This window comes from Ailuropoda melanoleuca, chromosome 18 (genome assembly GCF_002007445.2).
Source record: "Ailuropoda melanoleuca isolate Jingjing chromosome 18, ASM200744v2, whole genome shotgun sequence".
NCBI lineage: Eukaryota > Metazoa > Chordata > Mammalia > Carnivora > Ursidae > Ailuropoda > Ailuropoda melanoleuca.
The window spans coordinates 22,948,342-22,964,892 of record NC_048235.1 but is presented as its reverse complement, the minus strand read 5'-3'; the positions used below and the strand labels follow the sequence as shown (position 1 = coordinate 22,964,892).

The window sequence follows — 16,551 nt, the reverse complement described above, 5'->3', positions numbered from 1 at the left end:
CAAATTCATTCTATGAGGTCAGCGTTACCTTGACACCAAAACCAGATGAAGACAATACAAAAAAAGAAAACTATAGGCCAGTATCTCTGATGAAAATAGACGCAGAAATCCTCAACAAGATACTAGCAAACAGGATCCAACATCATGTTAAAAAAAATCATTCATCACGATCACATGGGATTTATTCCTGGGATGCAAGGTGGTTCAATCCTTACAAATCAATGTGATACATCACATCAATAAGAGAAAGGATAAAAACCATATGATCATTTCAATAGAGGCAGAAAAAGCATTTGACAAGGTAGAACATCCTTTCATGATAAAACCCCTTAAAGTAGGTTTAGAGGGAACATACCTCAACATAATAAAGGCCATTTATGAAAAACCCATAGGTAGCATCATACTCAGTCATGAAAACCTGAGAGCTTTCCACCTAAGATCAGGAAAAAGACAAGGATGTCCACTCTCACCACTTTTATGTAACATAATACTGGAAGTCCTAGCCACAGCAATCAGATTAAGAAAAAGGTATAAAGGCATCCAAACTGGTAAGGAGGAATTAAAATTCACTATTTGCAGGACACGATACTCTATATAGAAAACCCAACGACTCCACCAAAAAACTGCTAAAACTGATAAATGAATTCAGTAAAGTTGCAAGATACAAAATCAATGTGTAGCAATCCGTTGCACTTCTATACACTCACAAAGGAAATTAGGAAAACAATCCCATTTACAGTTGCACCAAAAACAATAAGATACCAGGAATAAACCTAACCAAAGAGGTAAAAGACCTGTACTGTGAAAACCATAAAACGTGGATGAAAAAAAGTGATGACAGAAAGGAATGGAAAGACATTCCATGCTCATGGATTGGAAGAACAAACGTTAAAATGTCTGTACTATCTAAAGCAATCTACAGATTTAATATAATCCCTATCAAAATACTAACACCATTTTTCACAGAACTGGAAACTCCTAAAATCTGTATGGAACCACAAAAGACCCCAAATAGCCAAAGCAATTTTGAGAAAGAAAAGCAAAGCTGGAGGCATCACAATTAAGACTTCAAGTATATTACAAAGCTGTAGGAATCAAAACAGTATGGTACTAGCACAAAAACAGACACATAGATTAATGGAGCAGAATAGAAAACCCAGAAATAAACTCACGATTATATGGTCAATCAATCTTCAACGAAGCAGAAAAGAATATCCAATGAGAAAAAGTCTCTTTAACCAATAGGTATTAGGAAAACTGGTCAGCTACATGCAAGAGAATGAAACTGGACCACTTTTTTTGTTTTCCACTTTCTCACACCATACACAAACTCCAAATGGATTAAAAATCTAAATGTGAGACCTAAAACTGTAAAAATCCTAGAAGACAGCACTGGCAATGATGTCTTTGACATTGGTCATAGCAACATTTTTCTAGGTGGGTCTCCTGAGGCAAGGGAAACAAAAGCAAAAATAAACTATTGGGACTTCTTCAAAATAAGAAGCTTCTGCACAGTGGAAGAAAGCATCAACAAAACAAAAAGACAACCTGCTGAATGGGAGAAGATATTTGCAAATAACATACCCAACAAGATGTTAAAATCCAAAATATATAAAGAACTTACACAACTCACCACCTCCCAAAAGTAATCCAATTAAAATGGCCACAGGACATATATAGACATTTCTCCAAAGACATACAGATGGCCAACAGATTCATGAAAAGATGCTCAACATCCCTAATCATCAGGGAAATGCAAATCAAAACCACAATAAGATATCACCTTACACCTGTCAAATGGCTAAAATCAAAAAACACAAGAAATAAAAAGTGTTGGCCAGGATGTGGAGAAAAAGAAACACGCACTATGGATAGGAATGCAAACTGGTGCAACTACTGTGAAAAAGTTTGTGGAGGTCCCTCAAAAAACTAAAAATAGAAATACCATATGACCCCGTAATTCCACTACTTGGTATTTACCCAAAGAAAACGAAAACACTAATTCGAAAAGATGTACACACGCTATGTTTATTGCAGCATTATTCACAATAGCCAAACTATGGAAGCAACAGAAGAATGAAGAAGAGGTGTATATTCACAATGGACAATTAGTCATAAAAAAGAATGAAATCTTGCCATTTGCAACAACATGGACAGATCTAGAGGACATAATGTTAAATGAAATAAGTCAGTCACAGAAAGATAAATACCATTGATTTCACTCATAAGTGGAATTTAAAGAACAAAACAAATGAAGAAAAGAAGAAACAAAAACAGACTCTTAAATATAGAGAATGGGTGACTGCCAGAGGGGAAGTGGATGGGAGGATGGGTAAGACAGATGAAGCGATTAAGAATACATTTAAAATGATAAGCACTGAGTAAGGTATAGAACTGTTGAATCACTATAGTGTACACGTGAAACTGATATGACACTATGTCAATTATACCAGAATAAAAAAAGAGTAAAAAAACCTGTCAAATAAAAAAAAAGAGGGCTCTGATAAAATCAGAAATGAGATGTTATGACTGACACCACCAAAATATAAAGGATTATAAGAACTACTACACTTATATGCCAACAAACTGGACAACCTAGAAGAAATGAATAAATTTGTAGAAACATACAATCCTCCAAGACTGAATCATGAAGAAACAGAAAATCTGAATAGGTCAATTACTAGTGAGAAGATTGAATCAGTAATCAAAAACCTCCCTACAAACAAAAGTCCAGGACCTGATGGCTTACTAGTGAATTCTACCAAACATTCAAAGATTTAATACCTATCCTTCTCAATTCTTTCAAAAAACTGAAGAAGGAACACTCCCCAAAATCATTTTGAGGCCAGCAAGCCGACAAGAAACCACAGAAAAAGAAAATTACAGGCCATTATCAGTGACTTACATTAATGCAAAAATCCCCCAGAAAATATTAGCAAACTGAATTTAAAAATATAGCAAAAGTTCATACTCAATGATCAAATGGGATTTATTCCAGGGATGCTCATAGATTGGAGGAATTACTATTGTTAAAATGTCCATACTCCCCAAAGCAATCTACAGATTCAATGTAATCCCTATCAAAATCTCAATGGTATTTTTCCTAGAACTAGAACAAATAGTTCTAAAATTGTAGAAAATCACAGAAGATCCCAAATACCCAAAGCAATCTTGAGAAAGGAGAACAATGCTAATTTCAAACTACAGAACAAAGCTATAGTCATGAAAACAATATGATAGTGGCATAAAAATGCACACACACATATCAATGAACCAGAATTGCAAAACCAGAATTAAACCCACACTATAGACAATTTACAACAAAGGAGCCAAGACCATACGATGGAGAAACGAGTCTCTTCAATAAATGGTGCTGGGGAAAGCTGGATAGCCACGTGCAAAAGAATGAAACTAGACCAGTATCCTTCACCATACACAGAAATAAACTCAAACGGATTAAAGACTTGAATAGAAGATCTGAAACCGTAAAATTCCCAGGAGAAAACACAGGTGGTAAGCTCCTCAATATGGGTTTTAGCAGTATTTTGTGAATCTGACTCCAAAGACAAGGAAAAGAGCAATAATAAACCAATGGGACTGCATCAAACTAAAAAGCTTCGCACAGCAAAAGAAATCATCATCAAAACAAAAAGGCAACCTATTGAATGGGAGATTTTTGCAAATCATGTATCTGATAAGGGATTAATATCCAAGATATATAAAGAATTCCTACAACTCAACAACAAAAAATCCTAATTAAAAAAAAGGGTAGAGGATCTGAATAGACATTTTTTCCAAAGAAGACAGATGGCCAACAGGAACGTAAAAGGACGCTCAACATCACTATCAGGAAAATACAAATCTAAACCACAATGAGGTATCATCTCACAATGGTTAGAATGGCTATTATCAAAAAGATAAGCGATAACAAGGCTTGGAGAGAATGTGGAGAAAAGTGGACCCTGAATACAGTTGTTGGCAAAGCCACTATGGAAAACAGTATGGAGATTTGTCAAGAAATTAAGAATAGAACTATAGTGGGTAGCTATTCCACTTCTGGGTATTTATCTTCAGAATGCAACAACACTGACTTGAAAAGATGTGTGCATTCTTATGTTCAGTGCAGCATTGTTTACAATAGCTGAGAAATGGAAACAATCTAAATGTCCATCAATGGTTGAATGAATAAAGATATGGTATACATATACAATGGACTACCACTTAGCCCGGAAAAAAAAAAAAAGATATCTTGCTATTTGTGCCAACATGAATGGACCCTGAAGGTATTATGCTAAGTGAAATAAGTCAGATGGAGAAAGATAAACATGGTATGACTTCACTCATGTGGAATTTTAAAACAACAAAAAAAAAACCAAAAAAGAAATGAACAAACCAAACAAAAACTCACAGATATGGAGAACAGATTGGTGGTTATCAAAGAAGAAGGGGGTTGGGTGAAATGGGGGAAGGGAGCACCTGTATGGTGACAGATGGTAAATAGCCTTTTAGTGGTGATCTCTTATATAATGTTGTACATGGAAACGTATAGAATGTTATGTACCAGTTTTGCTTTAATTAAAAAAAAAATTTTCTGAGCAGGAATATCATGACAACAATTAAGGATGATTAGTTTGGCTCCAACCAAACGAGGAGAAAACACCTCAATTTAAGCAAAAATAACGTTTAAATATGTGCAAATAAAATGTTTTGATTTCAGTAAAAACTCTACATGCTAAGTATGTGACCCTGAAAACCACTTGTCAAATTGCTACTAAATTTGACTCACTGGACTCCTTATTTTCTTACCTCGTTTCTAATTAGCATTTTTAAAAACACCTGTGTCTTAGACCTGCCTTGAACTGTTATAATTGGTAAACCGATTACCTTTTCTACTTCTAGCTTTGCAGGCGCAAAATCCTCATCAAGTGCTAAGCACTGAAGAAATAGCTGTAAGGCATCACTTAAAAAACCAGCATCCTGGAGTACTTTTCCTTTCCTGAAGTAGACCTGCAATGAAAGCACAAATACATAACTTTTACTGACAGAAATATTTTTTGAAAAATCAGTATCAAGAAAAAAAAAAAACGGTTTGCTTGGAAATGTGCATTTTGAAACTCCGAATGACTCTGCGAGCCCAAAGCATTTCAAGGGTATATTTACACACTTCCCTGGAGAAGCACTTATAGAGAAATGACTTCAAAACTGTTAATTACATCACTTCAGTAATAAATCCAGAGGATTCTTTTTTTTTAAGTTTTAAAGCTGTTCATACAGATCATTTTCTGTCTTATTCTTAATAATATTTGCCTTGTACTAACCAGTCAAGCCAGCACGGGATTTGGTATCGTTTTTCATATTAATTTATAATTTTTTAGAGCATCCTTACTATATTGACCTCAAAGGCATCATTTCAAATGGGGAAAAAGTCATATAAAATAGTAACTTCTAGCTTAAAGAACTTAGATGGGACATGACTGATTTGCCTTGGCAATTTGATAAAAAAAATTAGTAAACGGATTACATATATTTGCCTCAAGTCTTTTTTAAAAGCATATGGCAAGGCAACCTCCTTTGTCCCCATTTACTATATTAAATCACTGCCTCATCTGGTCCCCATGATGATGCCTCCATTTTCCAGCCTGAAGGACCTCTTCTCTTTCTATCCGTATACCTCCTCCATCGATTTTTTTTTTTTTCCTCCATCGATTTTCAATTTGGATCCATTTTTACAGGGGACCAGTTGTATCTCTTTGAGGAAATTATGCATACTCAAATCTCTCATCTTTTTTCTCTGTGCCTTAAAATCAGGTTGTTCTTTTGTTAGGAAACAAAGGTCTCTTATGATTTAAAACATTGATAGATAGGCATCCACTCAAAATACTAACCCTAGATTTCTAGAACTCTCTATATTTTATTTAAAGAGTCAACAAATCTATTTCGTTAAAACTTTTAACCATAACCAAATGCATGTTCCCTACAGGTGAAATTTTTAAATGTATGTAAATGTAAAACAGTAACTTTACCTCAGGCCAATTTGGCAGTTGAAAGAGAACTGCATTTAAGTCTTCTATGGCTGCTTTAAACTCTTGGAGACCAGCGTATGATTCCGCTCGGTAAATTTTTAGAGTCACATCACTGGGCTCTGAAACAAATATTTTATAAAGGTTTATTCTTACAATATTATTATCCAATCCACAAAATACATACTTAAGAACTGACTTAGTGATTCCAGCCAACAACCACCAAAGTAGAGTATAGGTGCAACCCACTTACATGTTAAATTTTATCTAGAACTTCTATCGTATGACTATATGTAGATAATTTTAGCACAGGAAATGATGGTTTTTAAGTACTGGAAATATTTTATAATATGAATAATCACCTCTAAGAAAACAAGTGTTTTCTTAAAATAGGGCATTCTATACAGATTGGAAAAACAGGTCTTAGATGTTTAGAAGATTTGCCTCTTTGTGGTAAATCTTTTTTTTTTTAAGATTTTATTTATTTGATAGAGAAACAGCCAGCGAGAGTCAGGGAACACAAGCAGGGGGAGTGGGAGAGGAAGAAGCAGGCTCCCAGCGTAGGAGCCCAATGTGGGGTTCGATCCCAGGACCCTGGGATCACGTCCTGAGCTGAAGGCAGACGCTTAATGACTGAGCCACCCAGGCGCCCCTAAATCTTATTTTTTTATACCTTAATTTCTAAATGCTCACTTACAAACAACCATCCGTGCAACTACTGCACACGGATATCCCACAGTAACAAAGCGTGACCAAGGCTCAAACTTAGGAGGGTATACACTATAGTCCTGATTCTGGAGGAAATGGGTTGATAATCAAAGAGGTCAAAATTTTAATTCCTGCCATTAGCAAAAATGGTATTGGATCATTCCCAAACGGATTTAATTTCAAATGTTTCGGAGAAAAAAGCTTTGTTGATAATTTGACTACCATCCTCTACATCTTTACTTGAGAAACCAAATTAGTATCCACTGGCATTCGGAATTTCGGTTAGCTGGCATCACCCGTGACACTACCATCAATTGTTACAGGTACAGAGATTCTGAAAACTGAAGTCTAAGCCAAAAGCTAATCTTCAGCACATCTACAGACAAAATTAATCTGACTCTTCTTTTAAAGCTATTCATCTCTGAAGCCTTCAAAAATATATGCTTATGAAATAAAGCACTTATTGTGAAAAGGATATAAAGACCCATAATGCCTCATTAAAAAAAAAACTATAATAAAACGCAATAGCTCCCTGGTTCACTCTACTTTTTAAATGATTGCTTTCCTACAGATGACACTCAACAGTGAGACTGGCCTTTTTCAGCTGATGCTTAAGAATTGGAACTATACTGTTCCTTCGAATTTATACCAATAAAAATTTTCAAAGAAGAATGAAATATTTCAAGAAAATATTTCATGCTTCCTAAATAAAAAAGACATGTCTAGAATATTTTGTCTTTTGTTTCTTAAAGTAATATAATTGGAAACCATTATCTCTGAATAAAAACAGATGGAAACTGAGAGCTCAATATGATTCATCAATCAAGAATGAAGAGTCCTGGTACAAAACTTGACCCTGTAGGTGTTCAAAAGATTTTATTTTATCCCTGTCTTTCAGGAGCTTACAATCCAATTAGAAAGTTTTATTTTATTGTGAAATGGGATCATGTAATCTTGATTTGACAAAAAACTGGAGTTCAGAAAATTGAGAGCAGCACGTGCCAAAATAGTCCAAGAATGAGCAGTCAATGCAAAAGCATCAAAAAAACCCTGACCCATTAAGGACTGCTCCCCCAGAGCTGGGGCGCTTCCAACAGCATCCCTGAGACCCCCTTTTCTGCGTCTCAGAGAGAGGAAGTTCACTGTTGCAGCAAGCAGCCCTTCCCATTCTTGGTTCCCTTAGGGGCTTTTTTATTTCAATTTTTTCTTTTACAGCAGGTCCCCACAGCATCACACTTGATGACATGCACATTCCAAACTTTTGACTATCAAACCCTTTTATCAATGCCTTCACCACTCAATACAGCCTCCTCTGGTTAGCACTGAAGCAAGTGTCCGAGGACACCTCTGTTGTTGACAAGACCCAGCCAATGTATCGCACTTCTCCACTCTGACCAATGTGAAAAAAGACTGTTTCCCCTCCCCTCTCAACATAAACACAGCCTCTTGAGATCCCTCAAGGTGGGCCTAAAAAGTTAGTATGTATTGGGAGAAGAGAAAAGGTACACATAAAATGACAAGAGGGCTAGATTTTAAAACTCTTGTTCCCCAATTCTTCGTAGGTAACATTTTTATTAAGGACTTCAAATCTTAATGGAATAATTATTTTAAACGACTTTATAAGGGGGAAAAAAACACCTCATCAAGTGAGTTGAAATTCCTAAAGCTTCTTAAGAGATTAGGGTCACCCCACCTATTCCAAACCCTTAACTCTAAAAAGAGAGTCAAATGCACTAGTTGAGACCCCTGAATCATCAAAGCAAACATAGAGTCTGCCCTCCATGTAAACTTTTGCAAAAGGCAACTGTAAACCACCCCCCCAAAAAAAAAACAAAAACCCAAAAAGCAACTATCAGCCCAACTGTGTTAGTAACTCCAAGTTTAAGACAGTCAACAAATGTTTCCAGTATGTTCTCCACCTGGCCTTGAGGACCCTGGAGTAAACAAGTCACCTCACTGAGACTGCTATCAGGGAGGGGCCTCTCAGGCCACTACTGCAGGTACCCTAGTGCCTGGCAGATTACAGACCCAATTTGTTGAAAAAGTAAAGAAATACAAAGATGTGGTTTGGGCTAACTGTACTAAAAACATGATTTAACTCCCAGATCTTTATCTTCAGTTCTGAGCTTTTCAACCTGCCTTCAGATTCACCAAATTTCCAACGGCTTGCTATAATTTCCTCAAACTCCGTACATTTCCACTAAAAAAGAAAAAAAAAGAAAAAAAGAAAAAATCTTGGGGCACCTTGGTGGCTCAGTCAGTTAAGCATCTGCCTTTGGCTCAGGTCATGATCCCAGGGTCCTGGGATCGAGCCCCACACTGGCCTCCCTGCTCAGCGAGGAGCCTGTTTCTCCCTCTCCCTCTGTTCTTCCCCCTGCTTGTGCTCTGTCAAATGAATAAATCTTAAATATATATATATATAATATATATATATATATTTTTTTTTTTTTTACTGTATTCTCTACTAGTAACACCACTGACTTCCCAAATCAAATCCCCAACTTTGTCAATTTTACCTCCCATAATCTTTCTCCAATCTGTCCCTGGTCTTTTCCAATCTTACTGCTAATAGCCTTAGTAAGGGTCCGGATCCAAATCTCTAAGATTTTTGCAATAACTTGCTAACCACTCTCCCTACCTCCTGTCTTACCTTTATCTTCACCATCCAGATGATTAGATGGTGCCCCTCTCTCCAGCCTTACTTCCGGCCATTATCAACCTCCCAGTTTAGGCTCCAGTAATTCCTAACCTCACCCTGCCCCATGTCTGCCATTCTATTTCATGCCTCCTTCCTTTGCTCACACAACTCCCTCCTTGTCAGAGCTCTATTTCAATACCCCCACCTCCCCTTGGTCTGGGGAACTATTTCTCATCCAGCAGGACTCAGCTCACCAGTCTCTTCTCCAGATGCTTCCTTCTGGGTCTACCCTCACTTGGCACATCACTAAGGATCAAGAGCAGGAGCTCTGAGGTCGCACTGCCTGGATTCAACTTCTGGCCCCCCCACTTACCCACTGTGCCTGGGGCAAACTGGCAACCACCTCTGTACCTGTTTGCGCAGCTACAAAATTGAGGGTGTTTCCTAAGATTTATTTTTATTGAAGAAACACCACTTACTATGTTCTGTTCTAAATGATTTGCAACCTTCAGAACAACCCTATGTGGGTCTAACACTGTCCACATTTTTACAGATAAGGAGACTGAGCACAGAGAGTTTAAGTAAGTTGCCCAAGATCAAATCGCTAGAAGTAGTGGATTCAAGATTCTCCCGCAGGCGGTCTGGCTCCAGAGCTCTTGCGTTCGCCTCTGCAAATAACAGTATTTATCTCACAGGATTACTCAAGAGTAAGTGATTATATGCAAAAGACTCAGAACACGGCTTGGTACGTTATATACGCTGGCTATTAGGATTGTGTTCCTTCACTGTATGTGCACTGCATTCAGTCTAAAATCTATTTTTGAGCTCCCTCCATTATTTCCTGTCTTTGTGTCCTCAAATCCTGGCTTTGCTAAATGTTTGCTGAACAAAGGGAAATTCATTAAAATCTATCCCCTTATGCTCCTTAATTCATGCTCCCATTTTCTCTTCTCTTAGACCCAGTAATATTGCCAGTCATCAGGCAAATAAAAAAACTGAGATAAAATTCTGCTTCACATCTGAAGAAACCAGATCTTAAGCCGCCGAGGCATTTCACGGGCTGAGGAGACTCCAGAATCCCAATTACTCATCTTTGCTCCAATCCTAAGGTCGTTTCCTTAGTTCATCTTCAAGAAACTTTTTCAGATTATAAAAGTTATAGAACATTTACTTAGAAAATTTGAAAAAGCTACAATATTAAGAAACATCTTTTTCCCACCATTAAGAAATAACCAGTGTCGGCAGAGAACCTATAGCTTTTTCCTATGTGTGCAGATTACATTTTAAATTTTATAGTTTTATGAACTCTACCCTAAATACAGTCTGTAACCTGCTTTTTGGTCAATGTAATTAAATCCACATAACTTTAAATGGTTGCAAAATATCCTACCAAATTAACAATCTATTTAAAAATACACTACTCAGCAGTTTTTATTTCCAATGTTTGCTAATATAAAAAGCACCACAGGGGCCCCTGGGTGGCTCAGCTGGTTGATCGTCAGACTCCTGATTTCCACTCAGGCCATAATCTCAGGGTCCTGGGATGGAGCCCAGGCTTTGGCTCCACACTCAGCAGGGAGTGTGCTTGAGATTCTCTCCCTCTGCCCCTCCCTCCCCATTTGTGTGCTCTATCTCTAAAATAAATAAATCTAAAAAAAAAAAAAGGTACTACAATGAACAACCGTCTGTATGCCTTTACATATCTATTTCCTTAGTCACTGTCTATAAAGTTGAATGGCTGTGTAGAAAATTATATATACGAAGTTTCAATACATTCTGCTAGCCCTCCCTTTATAAAAACTTATTTTACACTCCCAAAAGCTGTGTATTTTTGTTTCCTAGAAAAATACAAAAAAATCATTGTTTTAATGTGCATTTAATAAGTCTGACCCTTAAAACTATATATTTATTGGCTAGACTGTTTATGCATAAGAATAAACATTCCACGTCCATAATCTTTTACTCATTCTTCTGAGTGTCTCTTTTTTAGATTTGTATGTTGAGCTATTTCAACAATCTCAGTGGCTAACCAAAATGCCAAATTTCTTTACTTCTGTTACTTTTTCAAGTTCAGTATGGTAGGGCTTGGTTATCATAAAAGCCACCTGGGTGTCTCAGTGTGTTAAGCAGCTGACTTTTGATTTCAGCTCATGATCTCAGGGTCCTGAAATCGAGCCCCCACCCAGGGTTTACGCTCAGTGGAGTCTGCCTGGGATCCTCTCTTGCCCTCTCCATCTGCCTCTGCCCCTTCCTCCCACCTCATGCTCTCTGTCTCTCTCTAAAATAAAATAAATAAATCATTAAACTAAAAGCTGCCAATTGACAAGTTATTAGTGATTGATTAATAAAGTCTAAGAATAGTAGTTTGGCATACTTAAGATCATAACCATAGGATTCAGAACACCGGGGTTTAGATTCCAGTTTGGACAGTTTACCTTACTCTTTAAAACTCAGTCTCCTCCCCTATACAATGCTGCTGACACCTACATCTTAAGACTATTGTGAAGACTACACAGACAATGCATGTTGACTGTTAACACAGTGCCTGGCACACAAATGCTCAATAAATAAGACGTATTATTAATATTATAAAATATTTCAAAGTAAGTTGAATAGCAATGAGATTAGCCCTCAACACAAGGTATTAGAAAGATTTTTTTTCCCCCCAAATAAAGCTTTGCCAGGTGAGAAACATCTTTAGGGATTGGTAGTGCAGATTGGACAAAAGGAAGGGAAAGGAAAAAAAAAAAAAAAGACTGATCCCATCCTACCAAAGCGGGGGGTGGGGGTGGTGGGAATTTGAACAGAAGCTTCTGTCTTGCATTTTAGAGTGTAAGTAATTAAATGTAATTAAAGTAATTCACCTTCTACAGTTAAACATAGTAACAGTTTTGAAAAATATCTTTACAATGCAAGGCATAGAATACTATATAAATTCATTTAAATTTTCACCTAAATGTATCTAAGCCTCTTAGAAATAGTCCACTAAATAGAAAAACAATTCTGAATACACCAAATATCTAGAAATCTAAGATAACAGAGTTTTGGTAAATTTTGCATTGTTTGATGAATAAAGAACAGATTTAAAAAACATGGAAATTACTTAAAACAGAGCACTTAATATTTACATAACCCGTTTTCCCATCTTCTAGATCAATAAGAACATGCCATTGTAACTGATCTTTGTAGGGACCCTGAGGCATCGCAAAAATCCTTAAAGTGACTTCTGAATTAAAGAATAGGTGAATCAGACATCTACTGTATATAGGCTCAGTTTGTTAGATGTCAATTAAGCAATAAACCCCTTTTCAATAAATACCAATTTGCTGTGATTTTAAAAGAAAGAAAAAAAAAATACAAACTCTATAAAGACAGGGTCTTTATTTTGTCCACGTCTGTACTTCCAGCACCTAAAATATGCCATGTATGTAGTAAGTACTCAGTAAATACCTGGGGAATAACAATGCGTGAGATTTATGATTTATATGCTAATTTTTAAAATCAATTTGAGTCTTAGAAGCAATCTCCATACACCTGGTGCTTCTGCTTTCAGTTCTAACTTGGTTATTTACTTGCCTCAAGAACAGCACTTAAAATTCTTGGAGCTCTCTTCTTCAGTCTGTGAATCAGGAATGCTAAAGTTGCCCTCCTACCTCACATGATCTTTTGTAAGGATCAGTTAAGATGATGGAAATGAAAATATTTTGTGAACTATGAAACACCATATAAATGTCAATGCTTACTGTTTCAAGTGTTTTACAGATTAAGTTAGGACATACTAAGTTTACTGATTAATTTAAATCTCTTCATATTGAGCTAGTTAAGATATTAAACACCTTTACGTCTTCTCTAAGTGTATTCAGTATTTACCTATAATTTGACTCATCTTTTTATAACTAAAGCCTTTCAGTATCTGAATTTTATTGATGGATGCTAAAATATTACTACTAATTCACATATATAGGCTAGAATCAGGATTTAACCCTGACTGGCAATATTATTAATGTGGGAGAGAGGAGAGAACAGGACTTGACATCATAAAATTCAGATTTTAATTTTAGCTAAATCATCTTTTAGTTGTAACACAACTTTTACATTTTAAAAATGTATTTTTTAAAGACTTTATTTATTTGAGAGAGACAGCAAGCCAGAGCCTGAGAGAGAGCGTGAGCAGGCAGAGGGGGAGGGGCAGAGGGAGAAGAAGACACCGATTGAGCAGACAGCCCAATTCCCGAATTCAGGGCTGGATCCCAGGACCCTGATATTATGAGCTGACAGGAAGGAAGATGCTCAACGAACTGAGCCACCCAGGTGTCCCGAAAAAAATTTTAATTAATATTTACTAGGCATTTATTCTGCCAGGCACCATTCTAGGCACTTTACATCTCAATTCTCCCAACAGCTGTGTTACTACTGTTTTCTATCTATGAGTTATCTATCTACGAGACACTATTCTCACTTTTCAAATAAGGAAACCAAAAAGAAAGGTTAGACACCCGGCCCAAGGTCAGAGAGCAAGCGGAGGGCTGCGCTGGGACGCAAGCCCAGGCAGTCAGCCGCCAAGGTGAACAGCTTTAACCATGAGGCCACACTGCAACTCCACTGCCAGCTGCCTCAATTTCCTTGAGGTAAGGATACTCCATAGGATTCTTTGTGAAGATCAAATGATACATAACATTTTTTTAAATGCTTGATAATAGGCAATAACTATATAATTAATACTAAAGACAAAAATTTACAAGTATTTTAAAAGAACTGTTCTCCCCCTTATGATATTTTTTTAAAACCAGGTCAAACTGTAAATTAGTGTTCTTTTGTCTTCTTTTGGGAGAGAGGGGTGTATATAGGGAGAAGGCAAGTCAGTGTAAAAATTCATTAAAAATAAAAGGAAAATAGCAAAGTGGGATCATTTCAATAGGCCCTTAAGTATAAAGATTCAACACAGAAAAGACTTACATAATAGCCCTGAATACTAAAGAGACAGAAAGTTACGAAACATCTGAGTTAATACCAAAAGATCAATAGATTAAATGTTATCTAAATATATTTCAATTCAACAGAAACTTATGTAATCTCAATGGGAAACTTCTGATTTTGGAAAAGGTTTTCAAGCTTTCCTTTCTTGTCAAGAGGGATAAATTTGGACGGGTGTGGGCTAACTGCAGACTAGATTATCTTATTCTAGTTAATAATATTTAGTTTTTCATAAGAATTCTACAAAGAAATTATAGTGAAGGTCTTCTTTCATTATCAACAATGAAAAGTATCATTAGTAACTACAACTGTACAATTACATAAACACATTTCAAATGCCTATCTAGTTAACTAGCTGACTCTGAAAAAGTTAAAGCCTAACTACAAATTTATAACTCTACTAAACATTTTTATTTACCCCACTTGAATAGCTTACCAACTACAATTTGTTAACTCTAAGATTTTTTTTCCTCTATGTTGCACTAAAAATTTATGGGATGAAAAGCTATCCTTGTTAGTAACATTCACAGATTTTTGAGTATGGAATTAATTTTTGAAAGACCTCAGAAGAGGGAAAAATAGGCTAATGAGGTGAAAGAAGACTTGAGTTCTAGTTCCACAAAAGTAAGATTTAAGTAGCTGAATAGGCAAAATTCCCATGCTGACCATGCAAATTGTCTTTAAAAAAGGAGAGTAGATATGGGTTTTTTTTTTTTCTGTTAAAAATAATATCCTCAATCCAAGGGCCCAAATCTTCCTTAATTAAGATTACTGGTTATAGAACATTAAGCCAGACATTAAATTAGTAAGTGTGCTCACTGTTCTGTAGATAAAACCTGAATTCTTATTAAGTGCCTCAGTTAATTCTTATGGATGCAGCATTTAATACTGCATAGTGCTATCAGTAAGTTTCAGCCTTTATTTTATACTAGCAACAAAGAAAACTTTCCAGGAAATTTGTCAAACATTTTCAGTGGATGAGCTATAAAGCCAGGACCAACCCCGGTGCAGCACGTAGAAGAAATGGAGGATACAATGTTGCCTCTACAACCAGCTAGCTGTGTGACTGTAGACAAGTCATTTCACCACCCTAGCTTCTGTTTCATTTTTAAAACGAGGACCGTGGCCTAGATGGTCTACACTTCCTCACTCAAACTCTTTTTACCCAGAAAGGCGGAGCTGTCTGTATCAGAATTTTGTATTCCAACTAGTTCTCTTTTGTTCTAGGTCTGTCATTCTACTCCATTTTATGACTGTCTACACTTCCATAAAGACACTGAAAGACTATGAAAATATGCCAAGTTTACGTTTTTAACTCTGAAGGTATTAAAAAATATATTGTCATTAGTTCAAAATGACTAAGCACTTAGGATAAAAGACCAACAAAAACAGAGTTTCCGTTACACAGTTTAAAATTTACCTAATACCTAATATCAGTTTATATTTTAGATGTCTACTTTCTCCGGGATTAGTCCCTTGAACATTATTTCATGCCAGTAAAGACACCAATCTTGAAATATGCTTATTTAACACAAGATTTAACAGCGACACTATTGACATTTTGGGCCTGGTAACTGTGTGGGAGGTTGTCCGGGGCACTAGCAGCATCCCCTAGCCTCTACCCACGAGATGAACCAGCACTACTCCCACAAGGGGTGGCAACCAAAAACGCCTCCAGGTATTACCAGATACTGCTCTAGATAATGTCCCCTGGGGGGTAAAAATCCCCCCTGGTGGGGGAACCACCGATAATTAAGAACTCTCCATTCTCCCTAGGTAAGTCTGGCAGTGTCCCCTTCTACAACAACCTAAAACCACCTTAAGGGCGCTAACCTAGGTTTGGAAGCCAAAGCTGAAGCTGCTTCTCGGAGGTGAAGAAACAGACAAAAGATCTAACAGCCTTTTCCCCACAGCTTGATCAAGAGTGGAAAGGCAAACAAGCGTGTCAAAGAACTCATCAGAGACTACCTCTTCATCTTTACCGTGAACTAGGGGTATTCGAAAAGTAAGCACACGTGTGTTTACGAAATAAGTACGATGTGGAAGAAATAGGTAAACCATCAGGAGGAACCAACGCTGCAGACATTTTCAGGTAAGCCTGGACACCCCCGGGCAGCTCCGACACCCACCCCAAGCCCAGTGTCGCCCCGACCACCCGCTCCGCTCGGGACGCTCCCTTCAGACCGCAAGGCCGCGGCCGAGGGAACCCTT

The 16,551-nt window shown here is 37.0% G+C and overlaps 1 protein-coding gene across 1 annotated transcript in view; it reads right to left on the bottom strand.

The window, feature by feature from the left end:
- The window catches only part of LONRF1 (LON peptidase N-terminal domain and ring finger 1), a 37,962-nt gene that overhangs the window by 19,704 nt on the left and 1,707 nt on the right, over nucleotides 1-16,551 (bottom strand). Inside the window, exons 3-4 of the mRNA XM_034647772.1 lie at nucleotides 6,024-6,142; nucleotides 4,885-5,007 (exon numbers count right to left, since the gene is read on the bottom strand). Coding sequence (XP_034503663.1) covers nucleotides 4,885-5,007; nucleotides 6,024-6,142 — 242 coding nt within the window. The remainder of the gene's footprint in view (nucleotides 1-4,884; nucleotides 5,008-6,023; nucleotides 6,143-16,551) is intronic.